Source organism: Cebus imitator, unplaced genomic scaffold (assembly GCF_001604975.1).
Source record: "Cebus imitator isolate Cc_AM_T3 unplaced genomic scaffold, Cebus_imitator-1.0 Scaffold228, whole genome shotgun sequence".
NCBI lineage: Eukaryota > Metazoa > Chordata > Mammalia > Primates > Cebidae > Cebus > Cebus imitator.
In genome coordinates this window covers 1,373,833-1,396,107 of record NW_016107543.1, presented here as the reverse complement: position 1 = coordinate 1,396,107, position 22,275 = coordinate 1,373,833, and the positions used below count along the sequence as shown (strand labels likewise).

The 22,275-nt window shown below is 49.7% G+C and overlaps 1 protein-coding gene across 1 annotated transcript in view; it reads right to left on the bottom strand.

The window, feature by feature from the left end:
• Nucleotides 1-13,449: 13,449 nt before the first annotated feature.
• SOCS7 (suppressor of cytokine signaling 7) overlaps nt 13,450-22,275 on the bottom strand; it is a 45,605-nt gene continuing 36,779 nt past the window's right edge. The window contains exons 8-10 of the mRNA XM_017497070.2: nt 20,686-20,821; nt 19,822-19,972; nt 13,450-15,820 (exon numbers count right to left, since the gene is read on the bottom strand). Coding sequence (XP_017352559.1) covers nt 19,852-19,972; nt 20,686-20,821 — 257 coding nt within the window. The 3' untranslated portion in view covers nt 13,450-15,820; nt 19,822-19,851. The remainder of the gene's footprint in view (nt 15,821-19,821; nt 19,973-20,685; nt 20,822-22,275) is intronic.

Here is a 22,275-nt window from a genome sequence, read left to right as displayed (position 1 = left end):
GAGCGCCTGGTGTAGGCGCCCGAGCCCCCTCCCCGCCCCGCCCCGCCGGCCCCGCCCTTCCCCCCGCCCCCTCCCCTCCTCACCCCGCCCGGCCCGTGGCAGCACCGCGCACCGGCGAGCACACGCGCTCACACGCAACCGCACAATCGCACGCACGCGGGGGGCGCCCACACTCGAGCACACACACAACGCACACCCGACCCTCGCACGTCCCGGGCTCACCCGCGCCTGCATCCCGTGTTCTGCCCGTCCTCGGAGCGCTGCTAGGGGAAAGGAGACCCCCCCTGCAAGGGAAGACCCTTTCCTCATTCCTGAGGCTCAAGGAGTCGGAAGGACCCCACCCTCCTGCTACAGGGGCCAGGGAGGGGCTTGCCCGCGGTCTCACCGCACCTGGGCGGCAGAGTTGATCCCAAGGCCCAGACCAACTGCCTCCCAGGCTACCACCGCTGCAGGGGGTGACTGATAGCAGGTCATAGATACCCAGAGCACTGGGAGGCAGGGAGACACTGTGCCACCTGCACCCCGAGATCTCTGTGGGAACAGGAAGCTGTTGCCAGAGTCCACCTTATAGTCCAAGATGTTCTGAGGCCCTTGGCTGGGGGTGGGAAAAAGAGATGAGGATTCCTGTTGCCCACCCAATGAGCCATGTTCCTGGCAGTGCCAAGCAGGAGGAGGGGGCTGACCTGTTTATCCACTCCCAGAGAAGGGGGATCTCAACCCCCAGGCGCTACTCGAGAACCTAATATGTGGGCAGCGGGGCCACCAAATCTGGCAAACACCAAGGAGATGGCAAAAAGATGCCTTCGCCCTCTGACACCCTCCATCAGGGGTGGCTCCTGGCCGCCCACTGCCCTCTGTGCTGTCTCTGACAGGGCAGGGCAAACTGAGAGGGGCATCACATGTGAGAGGTGGGCACACTGCCTAGGCAGGGGTACGCAGTCCCCGGTGGACAGGGGTGGGAATTAACCTGCCCTGAGGTGGGCAGTGGGTGGAGGCATTGGTGTACAGGGACTGGCTGCCCACACCCCCTGGGCCAATGCCCAGGCTGGCATAAAGGTGGCTTCACCACTTCTCACTGAGCCCTGGCCTCTTTGTTAGGCACCAGAGGATGAGGGAAGAGGGGGTGGGAAGCTGAGATGGGGAGAGTTAAGATCCTCAGTGGTTCAGACAAAGGGGGCTTTATAGGCTGGGTGTGGGGGGCATATTGGGGGCAGGGAAGCAGGAATGTGGGCCAGGGAGGCCCTGAGCTCCAGGGCAGCCGATTTTGGGGCTGAAGTTGGACTCCCCAGCCACCCATGCTTTGGCCCTGCAGGGTCTTTGCTGCTTTGCTCCTGGGACTACAGCCAGGAGTACACGGAGCCCTCATCTCAGGCTGCCGTGGTGGGGATCTGGCAGGCACTGCCCCCACGCTCCCAGTTTTCCCCGGCCAGCTGGCTGCCGCCTCTCGGCTTCCCTGCCTGTGCCCTCTGAGTGGCCTTGTGGCCCCTGTCTGCTACTCGAGGGCCCTGCTGGCTGGCTGGGGAGGGAGGGACAGACTTGGGTGGGGTCACAAGGCTATGAGGTCAATGGGGCTCTTTGTCCCTTCAAATGGAGCCTGCCTTGAGCTAAAGAGACAGGAGACAGAGAAGAGCGTCAGCCAGCAAGCCTGCTCCTCGCCCTGAGCCGCACTCTCCCAGGCTGTGGTGCAGCAGGGCCCTGGCTGTGGAAGCCAGGCTCCATGCTCTCCAGTTGGTTTCCCTCAGGTTCTCTTTCAGTGCCAAGGAAGTGAAAACAAGGAGATGGCGGCAGCAGCCACCCATGCTGGGCCTCTGAAACAGCTGTTGCTTGGCCAGGCCTAGGGTCTGGTGTTGGGCTTTGCAAGGTCAGAGACCGTCTGTCCTCAGAGATGCTAATCCAGCCCTCAGGAGTAAACTCCTACTAGCCAAAGTCATGGTGGCTAGATTGCTAAACCCAATGCTATTTTCTTTTTTTTTTTTTTTTTCGAGAGAGTCTCACTCTGTCACCCAGACCTCTGCTGGAATGCAATGGTCTGATCTTGGCTCACTGCAACCTCCACCTCTCAGGTTCAAGCGATTCTCCTGCCTCAGCCTCCCGAGTAGCTGGGATTACAGGTGCATGCCACTGTGCCCGGCTAATTTTTGTATTTTTAGTAGAGACAGGGTTTCACCATCTTGGCCAGGCTGGTCTCGAACTCATGACCTTGTGATCCACCCACCTTGGCCTCCCAAAGTACTGGGATTACAAGCGCGAGCCACCGCGACTGGCAACCCAATGCTATTTTTTTTTCTTCTTTTTTTTTTTTTAGTTCCTGTTGATTTATAAACCCAATGCTATTTTATCAACACACCCTGAACACTGCAGGGAATTTCACAAGCAGAGCCCCTGAGCAGAGAAGGGATAGTACCACCCACAGTCTCTGTGCCAGCCTGCAGGGTCCACGAATACAGCCCCCCAGTCCTCCTTCCTCCCTGGCAGGCTGGATCCCCTGGTGCTTCTCCTCTTCTAAGCCTGCAGGGACCAGAACCTTCAGCAACAATGTTGCCTCAGAGGTACCACAGTGTGGAGCGGGGCAGGATTCATTCACTATGTTATGAGCCGGGCCTGGAGTACAGTGGTGCGGTCACCACTCGCTGCAGCCTCCACCTGCCAGGCTGAAATTATTCCCCCACCTCAGCCTCCCGAGTAGGGACTACGGCTGCATGCCACCATGCCTGGCTAATTTTTTATTGTTTTACAGACACGGTCTCAGTATGTAGCCCAGGCTTCCATGGATATTTATTTATTCTATCTTTTTGATAAAATTAAAATAAGACACTTATCTCTGATGAGTGTCTTAGCCAAAAGCAATCTTTCAGGGGTTAAAAAAATGTTCCAGGCAGGTCAGCATCAAATTTTCCAACCATCTCTTCCAGAGGCTTCAAGAGGGGGCACACCCAGATTCACCTCCCAGCACTGCCATTTAATATTCGAGTGGTCTTGGGCAAGTGTTCTGACCTCTCTGTGCTGCAGCTCCCTCATCTGTAAATCGGACATGCTAATGGCACCTCCTCACAGAGCTGTTGAAAGATGACGTGAGAGTGTGAGTCTAAAATGCTTGGTCTACTGGTGGGCACAGAAGTGATCAATAGGCCAGGCGCAGTGGTTCATGCCTGTAATCCCAGCACTTGAGGAGGCCGAGGTGGGTGGATCACCTGAGGTCGGGAGTCCCAGCTATTAGGGAGGCTGAGGCAGGAGAACTGCTTGAACCCGGGAGGTGGAGGTTGCAGTGAGCTGAGGTTGTGCCACTGCATCTAGCCTGGGTGACAGAGCAAGACTCCATCTCAAACAAACAAACAAAAAAAACACAACAACAAAGAAAAGTTAAGCACCCTCTACAAAGGCCTGAATTTATTCATTTTATGTTGATTATTATTAGCTTTAGCTCAGCAGGTGACAATTTCTGACCTTGTCCCCAGATTCTAGGAGGCCATACCCTGGCTACAACCAGGTGTTCCCTTTGTGGGTGGCACCTGCTTTCAGCCAGGTGGAGACTAGAGGTGATGAAAGGAGCTTTCCAGCCTGCTGCTCATCCTGCCCCCCAGCCTGCCTCCTTCCACCTTGGTAGGCTCCAGGGTTCCCTGGGGAACAAGGTGGAAGGGGAGCTGAGAGCTCCTGGGGTGCCAGGAGCTTAGGAAAGGAGGAAGGAGGGGGATTACCCAGGAGGGAGTGGAAGGAGATGGGAGGGAAGTGGGGGCGGGCGGCGGGCGGCAGGCCCTACTCCTGCACCTGCTGCTCTGAGAACAAAGCCAAGAGTGATGCAATCCTGGCCTGATGCAGCCGAGGCTGCAGGGCCCCAGGGAGAGGTGGGTGGCAGGGGCAGGCAGGGCAATGGGCAGCCAGGCAGGATGCCTGACCTTGATTCACAGCCAACGTGTGGCCCCTTCATGAGGCCCCTCAGCCTCCTCCTGAAGCCCCTCACCCAGGGCCAGACCCCTCCCCAATAGTCACAGACACCTAATAGGCAGGAGTCAGGCGTGATGCAACCAGGCCGTCTCTCCAGGCAACCTCCTTGGAGGGAGGGGCGTGAAGAGCGGCCCAGACCCAGGTGTCTCCCAGGTCCCTTCGGGCCCTCAGGCCTGGGGCGGCCGGTCTCTGTCCATGCCCCGTCCATCCTGGACACAAAAGGGCAAAGTCCTCGGAGAAGGTGACATGGGAAGGCTCCGGAGAGCCCTAACCCAGAGCCTCCACAAAATAGTGCCTATTTATAGAATTAACTAGAACCCGCAGCAGACACGGACGGACGTGGTCAAGGACCCAGTGTCTCCCATCAGCTGTCATCAAGCCATTGGGAGCAGGGTGCATGAGGGTGGCATCCACCGGCCCCTGGTGTCCACTGCAGCCCACCCCCCCCCACCACTCTGCCCGGGAGCCAAGACAAAGGCTTTCCCGCTGTCTCTCCACGTGGAGGAGGGGGTCTTGTCCCACACGCCAGGGCCGGGTGAAGGATGCCTCCTAGGCCAGGGTCCCTGAGAGGGCAGGGCATTGAATGCCTTAACAGAAAGGGACTGGAGACTTGGTTTTTAGGAATATTTAAATCCGGCCTCGCCCCACCACCACCAAGGGGACCTGAGGGAACAGCAGGGTGGCTTCACCCCAAGGAGCCACTAGGTGGCAGGAGAAGCCCGATGACTCACCCAGCTCCGCCCTCGGCCACCAGCAGCCCTTCCCCACTGAGAGGCTCCCTCCTCTCTTGCTCCCTAAGGCACACCCCACTCTGCAGCCTCAGGTCCAGGGAGCTTTTCATTTTTCCTCTGCCTTTGGCAAAAAGAATCTCAATCCTTGTTTTCAAAATACTGCTAATAGGGCCGGACACTATGGCTCATGCCTGTTATCCCAGCACTTGTGGAGGCCGAGGTGGGAGGATGGCTTGAGCCCAGAAGTTCCAAGTTGTAGACAGCTACAATAGCGCTGCTGCACTCCAGCCTGGGTGACAGGGCTAGACTCTTTCCCTCCCCCACCAAAATAACCCGCTAATAATAATGATCATGGGGCCGGGCACGGTGGCTCACGCCTGTAATCCCAGCACTTTGGGAGCCTGAGGCAGGATCACCTGAGGTCATGAGTCTGAGACCAGCCTGGCCAACATGGTGAAATCCCATCACTACTAAAAATACAAAAATTAGCCGGGTGTGGTGGCGAATGCCTGTAATCCCGTCTACTCCGGAGGCTGAGGCAGGAGAATCGCTTGAACCTGGGAGGTGGAGGTTGCAGTGAGTTGAGATTGTACCACTGCACTCCAGCCTGGGCGACAGAGAGACACTCCATCTCAAAAAAATAATAATAATGATCATAATCAATGCCCAAAGAGAGAGAGGGAGAGAGATGATAGACATTTGAGACAGTCTCCCTCTGCCACCCAGGCTGCAGTGCAGTGGTGCAATCACAGCTCACTGCAGCCTTGATCTCTCTGGCTCAAGGGATCCTCCCACCTTAGTCTCTTAAATTGGTTGGGACTACACATCACCATGCCTAGTCTGATCTTGAGCTTCTGGGCTCAAGCAATATTCTTGACTATTCTTTTTTTTTTTTTTTTTTTTTTAAGATGGAATCTCCATCTGTCACCCAGGCTGGAGTGCAGTGGCACAATCTTGGCTGGCTGCAACCTCCACCTCCTGGGTTCAAGCGATTCTCCTGCCTCAGCCTCCACAGTAGCTGGGATTACAGGTGTGTGCCACCACACCTGGTTAATTTTTTGTATGTTCTAGTAGAGACAGGGTTTCACCATGTTGGCCAGGCTGGTCTCAAACTAAAAAAAAAAGTGGCATTTGTTGACTAAAAATCCCCACCTCTAAACAACCCAGTTGTCCTGTGTGAATGGTGGAGATCCAGGTTCAAGGACTGGCTGACTAGAGACCAGGGAAAATTAGCAACATTCCTGGGAAGGGGACCGATCTCATCTCCTCAACTTACCACTACCTTGGCATGACCATTCAACTGTGCCAGGCCCTGGGAGTGGGATGAGAGATGAATCATAAGATACAGGCTCTGTGCCTCGCAGAGGTCACAGTCGAACAAGCAGGCAGAGATAGATGAACAAACGTCGTAAGAAAGACCCACTTGTTTATGGCTAGTGCAATTTCACAGAGTGTCCCTGGGGCAAGGCCCTGAAGGATGAGTTGGGCAGGTAGAGACGGTGATAGGTAAGGGTCCTCCAGGCACAAGATGAAGCATGAGGGAGGGCGGGGGGGCAGGAGGGATGCTGTGTTCTCGGACTTCAGGTTGCACGTGTGGCCAGTCTGCAGCCTACGTGGCAGGGAAGGAGAGACAGCATTGGAAGGCAGGTTGAGGGTCAAAATTTTAACAGGGATTTCTCTTGGTTGAAAGACATCAAATATTGTAAACTAAAGAAATGACACCATTGGGTGCAGCAGCTCATGCCTGTAATCTCAGCACTTTAGAGGCCAAGGTGGAAGATGCTGGAGCCTGGACAACATAGTAAAACCCCATCTCTACAAAAAAATTATATTAGCCGGGTATGTTGGCTTATATCTTAGTCCCAGCTATTCAGAAGGCTGAGAGGGGAGAATGACTTGAGTCTGGGAGGTCAAGGCTGCAGTGAGCCAAGATTGAGCCACTGTACTCCAACCTGGGCAACATAGTGAGACCTCATAAAAGGACATTTTGAAGAGCTAGAGAGGAGAAACAGGAAGCAGGAAGACCAGTTGAAATTGTCGAGGTTCACAAAGGAGAATGCCTAATGAGGACATGGCAATAGATGTATGATGACATCACAGCTTCAATGGGGATCTGTGCAGCAGAGGAAGCTTCAAAATTCCTCTCAAAAACCTCTTGGGGAGGGACTCCATTAGGGATCAGCTAGTGCTTCTCCTGAGCTGGAGTCAACTCCTGTGCCTTTGGCTGAGCACCAGTGAAAACAGTTGGTCTTCAGAATCCACGTGGTACAAATATGCACTAGAATCCTTATGCGTCAGATGCTCACACTATGAGAGGCTGGAGGGAACCAAGAGACAGAAAACTTACTGTTCCCATCTCACCTTCAATCAGAGGGACGCACAATGGAATGAACGAGGCATCTTCTGCACCATTACTCGTCAAGTGCTTATCACTGAATTCAATTAAGTATGTGCAGGGGGAGACGCCACCACAGAAGTTTGATGGAACAGGCTTTGTGATGAGGAGATGAAGTAGATTGTTTTTGGTTTTGGAGGTGAAGACAGCGGGAAGGGGTTTTATTTGGGGCCCATTGTTTCCAAAAGAATGCTAGGCTAGGCACGGTGGTTCATGCCTATAATCTCAGCGCTTTGAGAGGCCAAGGAGGGAAAATTGCCTGAGGCCAGGAGTTCAAGGTTGCAGTGAGCTATGATCGAGACATGGCACTTCAGCCTGGGCAACATAGCAAGACCCTTTCTGTAGCAAAAAAGAATTTTTTTAAATTAGCCAGGCGTGGTGGCAAATGTCAAAGCCACACAGGTGGCTGAGGCAGGAAGCCAATGCAACTGGTCACCCAAGAGCTCTGATGGAGCTGAGCAAGGTGAGTGTTGTCTTGGTGCCTGCTAACCCAACATCCATTCTGCAGCCCATGGATGAGGGAGTAATTTCGACTTTCAAGCCTTATTTTTCTGAGATGGAGTCTCACTCTGTTGCCCAGGCTGGAGTGCAGTGGCACAATCTCGGCTCACTGCAAACTCCACCTCCCAGGTTCAAGCGATTCTCCTTGCTCAGCCTCCCAAGTTGCTGAGATTACAAGTGCATGCCACCACACCCAGATAATTTTTGTATTTTTAGTGGAGACGGGGTTTCACCATGTTGTCCAGGCTGGTCAGGAACTCCTGACCTCAGATGATCTGCCTGCCTTGGCCTCCCAAAGTGCTGGCTTCACAGGCATGAGCCACCACGCCTGACTGTCAAGTTTTACTATTTGAGAAATACATTCATAAGGCTGTGGCTGCCATAAATAGTGGTTCCTCTGATGGATCTAGGCAATGCAAATTGAAAACCTTTTGGAAAGGATTCACCATTCTAGATGCCACTAAGAACATTCATGATTCATGAGAGGGGATCACAATATCAACAAAAATAGGAGTTTGAAAGAAGTTAATTCCAACTCACATGGATTACTATGAGGAGTTCAAGACTTCAGTGGAGGAAATAACTACAGATGTGGTGGAAATAGCATAACTAGAGTTAGAAATGGGGCCTTGAAGATGTGACTGAATTGCTACAATTTTATGATAAAACTTAAAACAGATGGGAGTTGCTTTTCTTTGGGTCTTACTGTGCTGCCCAGGCTGGCCTTAAACTCCTGGGCTCAAGGGATCCTCCTGCCTTGGCCTCCTGAGTAGCCAGGGGTACAGGTGCGCACCATCATGCCTGTCTAAAGTTGCTGCTTATGAATGAGCAAAGAAAGTAGCTAAGATAGAATCTTCTCCTGGTGAAGATGCTGTGAACTTTGTTGAAACCACAACAGCCGGGTGTGGTGGCTTACGTCTATAATCCCAACACTTTGGGAGGCCAAGGTGGACAGATCATGAGGTCAGGAGATCGAGACCATCCTGGCCAATATGGTGAAAACCCTGTCTCTGCTAAAAATACAAAAATCAGCTGGGCATGGTGGCGCGTGCCTGTAATCCCAGCTACTCGGGAGGCTCAGGCAGGAGAATCGCTTGAACTAGGGAATCAGATGTTCCAGTGAGCCGAGATTGCGCCACTGCACTCCACCTGGCGACAGAGTGAGAATCCGTCTAAAAAAAAAAAAAAAAAAAAAAACAAAAAAAAAAAAAAAAAAAAAAAAACCGACAACAAAGGACTTAGAATATTACATAAACCTAGTTGATAAAGCAGCAGCAGGATTTGAGAGGACTGATTCCAATTTTGAAAGGAGTTATACTGTGTGTAAAATGCTATCAAACAGCATCATATGCTACAGAGAAAACTTTTGTGAAGTCAAATCAATGCAGCAAACCTTATTGCCGTCTTAAGATATTGCCACAGCCACCCCATCCTTCAGCAACTGCCACTCTAATCCATCAGCAGCCATCAACATCACGGTAAGACCCTTCACCAGCAAAAAGATTACTATTTGCTGAAGGCCTAAATGATTGTTAGTGTTTTTGGCAATAAAGTATTTTTAAATTATGTACTTTTCTTTTAAGGTTACAGAATTAAGACACAACAGTATAGCGTAAACTGGGAAACCAAGAAATTTGTGCGACTTGCTTGTGATGTTCACTTTATCGTGGTGGTCTGGAACAGAACCCACAAAACCTCCGGAATATGCCTGTACACACAGTTGTCAACCAGAGGAACAACCTGGTCCTTTTCTCTCTGAAGACCACAGTTTAAGCAATAGTGGGCTAAGCAGGAGGGCTATGGGTTAAACTTAGGAAAAGCCTCAGGGCCAGCCAGGGTGAATGCTAGGAAAACATCAACTCTCCTTAGGTAGAGCCCCAGGCTATTGCTCACCAAGACAAAAAGGCCACAGGCACTTGGCCCCAGAAGCTCTCTGGAATGCTCCTGCACTTCCTAGGGAAGGAGAATGTAGCTCTGAGCAGTGGCCATCAGCCTCAGGGATTTTTCAGCGCCTCTAATGCTGACAAGCCCAGTTCTTGGCTGACCTCACAGGGATCACCCATTCCCTGGGGCTGGGTCATCAGACCCTATGGGGGCATGTGAGGAGTCACATGAGATGGGAGAGTGAGTGAAAAACACAAGCCCAAAAAACATTAAATAATTTCTAAACATTTTTATTTCAAATCTCTTTTCACCCCTCCCCAGAAAGACATGGGTAGGTACAGCAATCATAAAAAGGAGATAGAAACACAAGAGTCAAATGTCTCTCGCACTGACACTTACAAAAACTGGGAATTGTACATGGGTTTTCCAAACAGGACCTGCAGCAGCTACTAATGTCCCTTCACGAGAATGAAACATGCCTATTAATACAGTATACACAGACACCCCATTCTGGAACTAATCTACAGGGACATCCCTAACCCCACCCCCTCCATCCCCAGAAAAATACCAAAACACACCCAAAGTGCATTTGTTTTGTTTATATCAAAACATCTTTCCTTTTCCCCATCCCACCCTCAGACCCTCCCACCCCATTTAAGATTGGCCTGCAAGTCTATTTTAACCATTTAGTATTTTTTATAGTTTATGAAAATAAATTATACAGCAACTATTTTAATAAATTAAGCACAAAAAAGAAGGGCAAAAGAGGAAAACTAAATGGGAAGACAAAAGCCAGGCCACACTTTGGCTTGGAGGAGGGCGGGAGGGGGGTGCTAACGGGGACAGGAGTGGTTGCAAGGGGTGGCTTCCTTTCTGGTGAAAAATTGGCAACCACCCCGAGCCCAGAATGACACCCCTCTTCATCGAGTTTCTCAAAAACCAAAAACATATAGCAGAGGCTGTGCCACGGGCAGCACCAGTTTGGGCATTCCAATAGCCAGCTACCCAAAGCGGCACCTGGACCCTACCTGTCCCTTGGACAAGATTCTGGGCCTAAGAGTGAGGGGCAGGTCCCCACCCAAGGGAGCACCAGAGATGGAGGTGTCAGACCAGGCTTCCGCTCCACCTGAGCTGGTTAGGGAGCTCAGGACGAAGCTCTGAGCGGGGCAGTGTGGTATGTGATGATTCCAGAGTCTGAGGAACAGTGTCCTAAGCTCCTCACACTCGATCTCCAAGAGGAAATACGATCGCAGTCCAGCTGCAACCAAACATGCACATCTTCCTGCCGCGGCTGGCTGCTTTCTGCCTGCCCCTCCAGGCCTCTTGGCGTTGCAGAGGAAGGGGTAGGAGAGGGAAAGGGAGTGGTTCCAGGTCCCTTCTAAACCCTCTAGAAATGTAATGGGAGTGAAGCAGGTCACAAACTCAGCATGCAAAGATGCCTTCCCGGGAGGTAGATGGGAGTAGGATGGGATAGTAGGTGTGGAGGGGACAGGAAGGGAAACAGGAAGAAACTGGACGACACCTACCAGGAAGGTCAAGAAGCAATGAAAAGGACAAAGACAATATGAAATCTGCATGTAAAGAAAGGTCCTTTTCTGGCAGATTAGAGAATCAACATTTTCTGTACAGCTCATTACTCTACTTTCCTAACTGCAGTACCCGGGTCGCCAGCGCCTGTGTCTACGATCCAGTCCCCATTTCACTGCTCCCAAGACCTTGCTCTCCATGTTCTCAAGGCCTCCGATTGTTCTGTGCTACGCATGAAGGCTCCAATGTCAAAGCAGGCTCTACCACGGGGACGTGCAGACTTGACCTTTGTGGCCCAAGCATTCTATAGCTATCATAGCGTAGGACGGGGGCACACTTTTCTTTCATTTTTTTTCTTTTTCTTTTTTTAATAAAAAAGGTTTTACTCCCCAGGAGCAAATAAATCATTTTGAACTACTGATAAACACTGCTGCAGTGAAAAGAAAGATGGCTACATGTATGCAATAGCACAAATTCAGTGTAAGAACAGCTGTGTTGACAATTAGAGATAAAAATCACTTATCCATTCCCTCCTTTCCCACAAACCAAACCGAGGATTCCCATAGGGAAAATGTCTAACTCAATAGCTCCTCCCTTACATGACAGGGGTCGTGTCATTCTCTTAAAAGTGGAAAACAAATGCCAGGTCTTCCCCTAGTGGAGATGCTCTTAACACCCCAACTGGTAGCAAGACTTCTGCAAATGAGGACACACACACACACACACACACACACTCTCTCTCTCTCTCTCTCACACACACACTCTCTCTCTCTCTCTCTCTCTCTCTCTCTCTCTCTCAGACCTCCTTCCAGCAGCCATAGACCATAAAGTTAGTGGCTTGTCCACTAACTTTAGGGCTCCAAAGCTAAGGGAGAGAGGCAGCTGGGAAGGGAAAGATCTAATTGAAGGAAAAAGCTCCTCCTCTCCCCACTTCCTGCTGGGAGCAGAGGGCTTCATGCAGGACATGCTTTTCTGGGGGCCCCTGGGATAAGGGCTGACAAGGCTGCATGCATTCCAGGGCACTTCTGGCTCTACTCCCACCTCTCATTCCTAGGCCTGGGAACTATCACCTCCACTCCCCAATTCTTCTTGGATGTGTGTTACAGGGGTGTCCGCAGCTATCTCCACACCATCCCCAACCTCAGGGTGCGCTTACATGATTAGCCCAAGTGAAATGTGGGGATGGGGAAGGAGCAGGAGCCATGCCAGAGCTCCCCTTGGTCACACCTTTCTCCTCAGGGTCCTGGCACCACCTCCATGGCTCAGGTTCCAGGATGTTACCTAAGCACAGGCAGGTGACCGGGCCAAGGTCAGCACCAATGGTCCCGAAGAGCCACCTGCCACCCACTCATCTAGTGCCCACACCAAAACCCCCACCTGCCTACTCCTGTGCTCCCAACACAGCACACAAATTTCAAGTAACAGCAAGTTGTAGCAGTAGTTGTCACTGGCTCACATTGGCTCACTCTCAACCTGAGGAAGGTTACAGTAGATCAGTTATAAACAGGTGAAGGTTATAAAAGCAGGGCCTGAGGCCACTGCTGTCACCCACCCACAACTTATAAATCAATAGTGGGTCACTAGGTGTGAGCCTTTTCCAGCTTGTGACTTGAAAATACAACCAGAAAAGAATACTTTTTTTTTTGAGATGGAGTCTCGCTCTGTCACCCCGGCTGGAGTGCAGTGGCATGATCTTGGCTCACTACAACCTCCGTTTCCTGGGTTCAAGCAATCCTCCTGCCTTAGTCTCCTGAGCAGCTGGGACTACAGGCACACACCACCACGTCCAACTAATTTTTGTATTTTAGTAGAGACAGAGTTTCACTATGTTGGCCAAGTTGGTCTCAAACTCCCGACCTCATGATCTCCCCGCCTTGGCCTCCCAAAGTGCTGGGATTACAGGCCTGAGTCATCACACCCAGCCCTAGAAAGGAATACATTTAAATGAGATCTGTACGGCACTGGCGAAGGAGGGGTAGGCCTGGTCGGGGAGGTGAAGGGCAGGTGTTGCCCCAGCTGCCACGCCTGTTCCTCCGCTCCATTTACTCTGACTAGGCTACTTCCCAAAGAGCTGGCCCAGCTCCATGCCTCCTCCTCACCTTCCCCTAACTGCTCTGTGCAAGGCCACCCATGCAGTCACCAAACACCCACACCTGATGAAGACTATCTCCGCTTGCGCTGCTCTGTTTTGCAGACTGCTCCACAGAGGAAGGACTAGGCTGTGGCCAGGGCTGGGACCAGTGCACCGACAGATCACAGACCCAGTTCAACACAACTCTCCCCAGGAGGAGAAAAGTGGGTGGTTAGGTTGGGTCACAGCTCCTCAGTTCGTTTATTTTGTACCTGAGTGTATGAGTTCTCCAGAAGACACCCCAGTAACCAGGGATGCGGGGGTTCTGCCTCCCTCACACAGCCTGAGCTGACCACAGGGAGGCCCTGGCAATGGACAGGAGCCTTGCTGACTTGAGGCTTCAGGCTCCACCTCACCATCCTAACCCCTTGGCATTCAGGCCTGCCTGGTGGCTGTGGACCTTCCATCTAGACAACTGCACTGCAAAGGATTCTTTAGCAATGTTCCTCTAACAGGGCTATGCATTGTTCAGTATACGCAATGCAGATTTCTGCTTCCTTGCTCTTGTTCATGTTTTTCTCATCTTACTTTCCTGCCTTTGACTACAACCCAAAGCCTCAGAGGCACAGAACTTTCCCAGACCATCTGGTCTATCCTGATCTTACCTACTGTAAGCATCTTTAGACAGTCCTTGATTTTCTGCTTGATGTGCCACAGTCACCTCAAAGTTCCCTTAGGCCGCAGATTATGTCTTTTACCTTTTTTGTTTTCTACAGTATCTAGCCCACAGCCAGGCACACACACACTAAAAAGTAATCTTAAAACTATGGGTGGTTGAAAAGGAGCAAAAAAAGACCCCAGGCTGTGTACCAGCCACCCAAGGATCTCAATGGATTCCAGACTTCAGGCTCTATATTGGGGTGGCACTTCCTGCAAGATGGCGAGTAATATTACTTGTACTCTCACGAGGCAACACTCACATGCTAAGCCAACTACTGGAATCATAATCTTGCTTAGTTGTTATTACTACCATGGAAGCCAAGGAAAGAGGTACCACATGACGAATCAGAGGTGGGCTGCGTTTATGCTGACAAACTCATCTTCTGGGCCACCCCTCCAAAGTCAGGTAATGATGCCAGTTTCCTCCCTGTTCAGCTACAAGGAGGAAGACTTGTCACTCCATGCAGGACTAAGGAGGGCAGTGCTCCCAGATGAGGCGGTACTATAAATTAACAAGACACTGGGGCCCCGGCCAAACCATCAGGAAGCCACAAACCTGACATTGTTATCTATCTTGTGAGATGACGCAGCTATAAGCATGGGAAACCCAGAAAAGATTCTCACAGAACACGCGCAAAGGAGTCATAAAGACCCAACAGCTCTACTGTCACATCTCAACAGCAAACCTCTCCCCAGAGCAGCTCTACAAGAAAGCAAACTCACAATGTCATATGAATTGGCCATGGCCAGCTGCAGAAACAATTAAAGGCCACTGGAGTTTTTCTCACTGCTCATCCTGAGAGCTGGAAGGCTGGTAGTTCTCAAGTTGGCACCTGACAGACTTTCCAGTGAGTGGAGACCAGTAGGATCAGATCTGGAAATGTCTAGGTTTCTAGAATGAACACAGAAAAATAAAGAAGCCCTTGCCACCTCCCATCCCAGAAGTGGGACAACAGTGATAAACCTAAAAACGTGAGATGCGATGCTCTCCTCTGATCTAAGGAAATCCCATCAGGGCTGCGTTCTGAATGCTTCCTCTAGGACAGCATACTGTGGCAGCTGCATTTCTCACCTTCCTCCACATTCCCCCTCACAAGCTGACAGACACATGGAAGTAACGCTGACTCCTAAGTCGTGAGTACAGTTTGCCATGAAGAACCTGGAAGCATGCTCCATTCAATTTGGCTCTGAACTGCCCAGGTGATGAGAAACACGATTGCCTTGACAGCTGGCAGAAGCAATAGGGATGCCGTTACCATGACCAGACTAACATGTACGGTTATCTCAAGGGAGAATGGGTTGAGGGCACAGGAAGAAAGGGGTTAACTTCAGGTCATGGAACTTAAGGAATTAAGTAAATCACAACTAATAAAGCTTCCATGTGCGGTGTTTCTGAACTCAGGTTCCTAAACCTTAAAAAAGGATGCAGGAGTCACTACTTCCCCTAGCTAAGGCCATTTGCCAGGTTTTGCCCAATGATCTTCTTTTTGAGACCACCCACCCTCCTTTCTCTCCTGCTCCTACCACAGCTGCCCATGGCAACAAGAAGCAGATTTCCCCTCCCTCAGGAACTCCCAGTCCTGTTGCAAACCTCAGGCCCCTCCCATCTTCCAGGCCCACAGCAAAGATTCAAATTCTGCCTTTGGCACCAGCTGAATGGCCGTCCCCTGTCCCCAACTCCCACCTCTTCTTTGGACCTGCTCACCCTCTGCACCACTTCCAATCCAATGGGCACAAACCCCGGCTGCCTTCAAGGTGAGTTTTCCATACCAAGTAAATACAAATACCAAAAACAAAACTTCTGAAAAAAAACAGTGTTGAGACTTCTTCCAGTTTTCTAAGGAGCCCCTCCAGTCCTAAGATGCCCAGGGGTGGGTGTGAGGTGGAGCCCACGCAGAGTACCATCATGAGCTTCTTCCAAGCCCCAGGGCTGCATGGGGAACCAAAGTCTCTGCAGAGAATACCAACTTTCCTGTTCACTCACTTTTCCTCTTCTTTTCATGGTAGCTTCATTTGGTTCTTCAAAACTGGAGCTTGGCAACCAAATGCCTAAGTAAAAAAAAAAAAAAAAAAATTAAAACAGTTCAACAGAATAGAACCAACATGGAGTGAAAGAATAGCCAGCTCCTGGAGCAGAGCAGCACACCTCAAAAGGAGAAGGGAACCTGGATGCTGAACGCTTCCATGTGTGCCACAGCTGGCTAGGGATGCAGCAGTGGCCTTTGTCAGGGGGACCTGAGCAGCCTATGACTTGGATGACAGAACAAGGTCCTGAAATAACTAATAAATATATCCTACCACCTAAATTCTCTCTCCCTTTCCCTTACCCCTTAATTTCCCACCTACTTTTTTCCTGAGGCCCAACTGCTCTAGGGATTAAAAACAGAAGTGAGCCCCTGGAGTAACCCCTTTTGAACCTGGCTAGAAAGAGCTCTATATTTCTTTTCTTTTTTTTTCTGAGATAGAGTCTTGTTCTGTTGTCCAGGCTGGAGTGCAGGGGCTTGATCTTGGCTCATTACAATCTCTGCTTCCTGGGTTCATGCGATTCTCCTGTCTCACCCTCCCAAGTAGCTGGGACTACAGGTGTGTGCCACCACACCTGGCTAATTTTTTGTAATTATAATAGAGATGGGGTTTCACCATGTTAGCCAGGCTGGTTTCGAACTCCTGACCTTGTTGATTCACCTGCCTCAACCTCCCAAAGTGCTGGGATTACAGACATGAGCCACTATACCTGGCCAGAGAGCTCTATATTTCTGCAGCTTGTGTCAACTGGACAGGGTCAACACAGAATCACAAAGGCCAGTGTTGCTTCCACCTTCCGACTTGAGATAGGCACTGTTCTAGCCATTACTCTGTATCCTGACTCCAAACCCCTGGCATGAAATTCCCCAGGTAACAGCACACATAGACCAAGCAGGCCATTCAGATGTCCCAAATTAAAATCAGCTTGAACAAGAAGTCATAACAGCCAAATTTCATACCCTAAAGACCCTTCCTGGCTGGGCACAGTGGCTCATGCCTGTAATCCCAGCACTATGGGAGGCCAAGGTGGGTGGATCACTTGAGTGAGGTCAGGAGTTTGAGACCCAGCTGATGAATGTGGTAAAACCCTCTACTAAAAATACAAAATTAGCCAGGTGTGGTGCACACACCTGTAATCCCAACCACTTGGGAGGCTGAGGCGGGAGAATTGCTTGAACCTGGGAGGTGGAGGTTGCAGTGAGCCGAGATCAAGCCATTACACTCCAGCCTGGGTAACAAGAGCAAAACTCCAAATAAAAAAAAAAAAAGAAAACTTTCCAATGGGAAGTGTTACTTTCCCATTTTACAGGGCTCCTAGGGTCTATACCAGGAGCAAGTTCAGCATTAGGCTTATTCTTTGCCACAGGCATCAATCCTGATGTCACAGCAAAAAGGGATCCTGCGAGTTCAGTTCAAACATTTGCCAATATGTGAGTGCCCCCAACACTCAAGACAAATGGCTCCCCGTTGGCCTGTTCCTGATCATGCCACGCCCTTCCCAGCTGAGGTAGGGCCTTTATACCTCTAGGTCCCCTTGCGCAGAATGCTCTGCTCCAAGGCCCTCCCATGGCTGGCTCCTTGATATTTGGGTATCAGCTAAAATGACACCTCCTCACAAGGCTGTCCCTGACCATCTAAACTTGAGGAGTACCCCACCACTAATCACTAAACTTCACCCAGTTTTATTTTCCTCACAACATGTACAGTCACCTGAAATTAGCCCATTCATTTATGTTCACGTTTGCTGTCTTTCCTTACAAGAAAGGAAGCTGAGTGAGAACAGGGCCTTTGCTTTGCTCAGCACTTTATTCTCAATTAATTCAAACTGGGTGCTGAACAAACACAAATATACAGGTATCTGCTGAGTGGAAGCTCTTGAGGAAAAACATCCCAGTTTTGGAACTCTCTGTTAAAAACGTTCTTCTAAAGTTGGACTGAAATCTAGTTCCTTCTAACTTACATTCATTTTGGTCCTTGTCCCTGTCTCTTTTTACTGTGACATGGGAGGGCCTTGGAGCAGAGCATTTCGAGCCAAGGAGACCTAGAGGTATAAAGGCCCTGACTCAGCTGGGAAGGGCGTGGCATGATCAGGAACAGGCCAAAGGGGAGCCATTTGTCTTGAGTGTTGGGGGCACTCACATATTGGCAAATGTTCAAACTGAACTCGCAGGATCCCTTTTTGTTGTGACATCAGGATTGTTGCCTCGGGCAAAAAATAAGTGTAATGCTGAACTTGTTCCTATGGAACCACCCATAGGAGGCTAATCACTCTCTTCCTTGGGAAAACCCATCAACTGCGTCTTTCAGCTAACCATCCCTAAAACCTCCATGCTCCAGGTTAATCACATTTCTTTCTAGGCCCTTTATTTATTCTTCATATGATGATGTTTGAGCGCTCCAACCCCATGAGATCTTTCTCTGAACGCGCTCCCTGTTTATGTTGGTTCTTCCCACAGCACTGCACCCACAGAAGTGGTGCTCGAACTGAAAGGCCTAATGACTCTTCAAGGGTAGTCAGGTAGATGGACCTCCCTAGTGCTCTCCCTACTTCTCACCCTAATCTCAACTGCAAAGCCATCATGCAGAGAAATCCACAGACACTAGACATTAGATGTTTAGTCACTTCCAAGGCATACAACCTGCATATAATTGAAGAAATGATGAGACTGTACATCTACTCCAGGATCCTTTAAATTGAAACTGTGTAGCCTCCCGAGTTACCATTTCTTAATCTCTCCTCTTCATTTCTTCTCACATTGTTAATCCTCATAAGCCTAGCTCACAAGCTTTCCCCCAATAGCACAGGATCGGGGACTTCCAGAGCCAAGAAGAGACACGAAGCTAGATTCACCTTTGCCATGGCTAAAGAAAACCCATGGGACCTAAACCCTAGTTGTCACTCTCTCCCATTAGGAAAAGAGCAGAGAGGGTGGAGAGATTAAAGTTCCTTTTCTTTTTTTTTTTTTTTAAAGACGGGTTTTCACCATGTTGGTCAGGCTGGTCTTGAACTCCCGACCTCAGGTGATCCACCCGCCTTGGCCTCCAAAGTGCTTGGATTACAGGCGTGAGCCACCGCGCCCGGCCTAAAGTTCCTTTTCACTTGAAGGCCACTGCTCCCATGGGATTTTTTCCTTTATTCTGTGTGTAGGGTGGGACTAAGGAACATGGAAGAGATGCAGAAGTATTCAGTGCTTAAAAATGATACTCCACACCAGAAGAAAGCAGTCACTGCACACTGGCAGTCAATCTTGCTCGTCACCACCACCACCAAAGTCATGGTTCCCTGGCAATTGTGTTCCCTACTCAGGAACCTGGCCCCACAATGCTTACTTTAGTGCAATTTAAAAGACTAATTGGAATTCATCTGCACAAACCAGTATTCCAAGATATTTTATGAGAAAATAAATGAGGAGAACTGCGTAATGATGGGAGAAGAGCTTCTTAGATAAATGAATTCCTTAGTTAATTTGTAATGGTCCAAATGGAACTCTAAAAAGAGGACTAGGCTGGTTTTTTTCCTCATCCCCATATTCCAGGCTGTGGGACATGATGGAGTCTCACTGAAGTGTATGCCTGCTGCAATTAAAGGTATGTTTGCGTCCTCTTTGATGAAGTTTCCTTTCCCTTTAGCTTCCTGCTTTATATGCCATTTGTGCAGTATTGGGGAGATCAGCTCAAGTCTGTGTGAGAGGAGGCTGCACTCTTTATTTTTTTCAATTACCCTCTCCTTGACAGAGGCTGCACTCTTAGCTACACTTGGCTGTCCCCCTCCTTACTCACATTCAGCGATTAGCTTGCACATTTCCTGGCAATCTGCTTTCACATCTTTCACGTCTGTCTGCTTTTCTCCCAAATGTGGTGGGTGCCCTTGGGGACTCCATGGTCAGATATTGCCATTCTATGGCCAAATGCCTAGATCAGGGCTATCCATGTAGGGAGTTGTGGGGAGGGGGCCCAAGGCTCAAGGCATGATGATGACTGCCCAGGAAGAAACATGGCTGGGCAGTGAGGCAGAGAGTTCATACCCTTGGTGGCGCCCAGCAGGGAGCCCCTCGCTACGTGGAGGGTTCCACCTCTTGCTTCTGTTTGGAAATGAGCTGCGCTTCCTTTAGAGACAGGTATACCTCTTCCTGAGGATCATAGTAGTAGAACTTTCGGATATAAGAAATCAGAGGTCTGTGAAAAACAAATGAGGGATATACATAAAGAGTTTTTATACAAAACATAAAAGAAGTAACTCCTTTGCTCAACTCTTCATTTCCTACATGGTTGAGACCTAACAAAATTCCCATTTTCTCAATTATTTTTTTTTTTGAGACGGAGTTTCACTCCTGTTACCCAGGCTGGAGTGCAATGGCGCGATCTCGGCTCACCGCAACCTCCGCCTCCTGGGTTCAGGCAATTCTCCTGCCTCAGCCTCCTAAGTAGCTGGGATTACAGGCACGCGTCACCATGCCCAGCTAATTTTTTGTAGTTTTTTTAGTAGAGACGGGGTTTCACCATGTTGACCAGGATGGTCTCGATCTCTTGACCTCATGATCCACCCGCCTCGGCCTCCCAAAGTGCTGGGATTACAGGCGTGAGCCACCGCGCCCGGCCCCATTTTCTCAATTATTATAGTTCTATCTCCTTCACTCTTACCGCTTCTACTCTATTCTTCATAGAGACTGCAGAAGGGAGGCTGACACACACACATTCCTCCCTTTTGGCTGCAATGTGACAGTTCTAGAGTTAGGTGCTAAGACACAGGAAATGTGAAAGAATGATGTCTGCAAATAATTTATGCCAGACTCTGCCTGTGAAGGTAGCCTGCAGGCCTCACTGACATTTGTCACCTCCCCACAACCCCCCTACTCCTTCCTGTCCCAACCCTAGCAGCCCCATTGTACTTAGGCAGTGGGAGATCTGGGATGTGATCTATCCTGACGAGCTGTCGTATCCGGAATCTGCAAAGGTGCTGGAGGGATTTGACATTGCTGAATCGGGACACTGGATAGAGCAGCTGGACGGGAGTTGGTGGCAGTCCTTCAAGAAAGAAAACAAAGGAAAATATTCAGAGGAAACAATGGAGCTAACTACCATTTCTCGTATGAAGAGAACCCAGGGAGGGAAACAGGGCTTCTTTACGGTTCATATATGTATTCTGTTGCAAAAGCCCCTCGACAAAGGGCTGTTGATTTCCATTTCCGGAAGCACCACCACCACATTCCCACTTGAGGAAATCTATTCTCTGCGAAGGGCTCTCTAGCATCACTTTTTTGTGTGTTTTTTGGTTATTTTTTAGACAGGATCTCTTTCTGTCACCCAGGCTGGAGTACAGTGGCCCAATCTCAGCTCACTGTAGCTTTGACCTCCCAGACTCAAGCAATCCTCCCATCTCAGCCTCCTGAGTAGCTTGGACCACAGGTGTGTGCCACCGTACTCAGCTAATTTTTGTATTTTTAGTAGAGATGTGGTTTTGCGTCTTTGCCCAGGCTAGTCTCGAACTCCTAGGCTCAAGCAATCTGCCCGCCTTGGCCTCCCAAAGTGCTGGGATTACAGGCCTGAGCCACCATGCCTGGCTTCTGGCATCACCCTAACAGCTGAGAGTCCTACTCCTCAGAGTAGCCCAATGATGACAAACTAGAGATGGTGCTTGGACCCAAGTGGCCAATCCCAGGCCTATGGCTCTCAGGAAGACCAAGAATCAAAACCATCCCTGCTGGGAATGAGAGATACTTTTAGGTACATCTAGCAGTATCCTGAAGGTGAGGACTCAGAAAGGCCGTTCAGAGGAGTCCCCACAAATTCCAATTGGTTCAGCAGAGAGGCTGGTAAGTAGAAGGCAACAACAGCTGGGATCAACTTGACAAGCCTATTATTCTTGCCATTACTTCAAGCCAGGACAATCAGGTTTACCCACCCCCTACCACCTCCACACTTCCTGCTTCTGAAATTTTAGGCCAGGAAACCAAAAAAAGATGATGCTTTTAAAAGAAACAACAATTACAGTAGCTTGGGCAAGCTGAGATTAGTACTACTCAGTGCAAGCGTGCCTGCTGATTGATGCCAGACTCAATGGAAGCACCATACCCTTATGTATTAGCAGGCTCTGTACCAGGGAATCCCACCCCCGAAAAGGGCCCCACGCCACAGCACAGAGAAATCCAGAATGGCAGGAACACTGGGGTTCAAGAAAACTAAGAAAATTTTGCTTTCAATAAACAAAGCAGCTATGGAAGGTAAATAAGATTCTTTGAGAAAGAACCTGAGTTGCAAAACCTGTCAAAGAATTTTCAGCCATTGTCATATCAAAAGACATTTGGTAGATACAACTGATTGGGAAATAAAATATCTACTATTATTGGGGTTTAACTTCAAATGGTTTTAAAATTTTGATTGAAAGCATGAAAAGAGAAAAAATGAAAGCTTGCACACTGTCTCCCAAAACCTTTTCATGATCACTGACAATAAACCTTCTGGAAAAAAAAAAAAAGAAA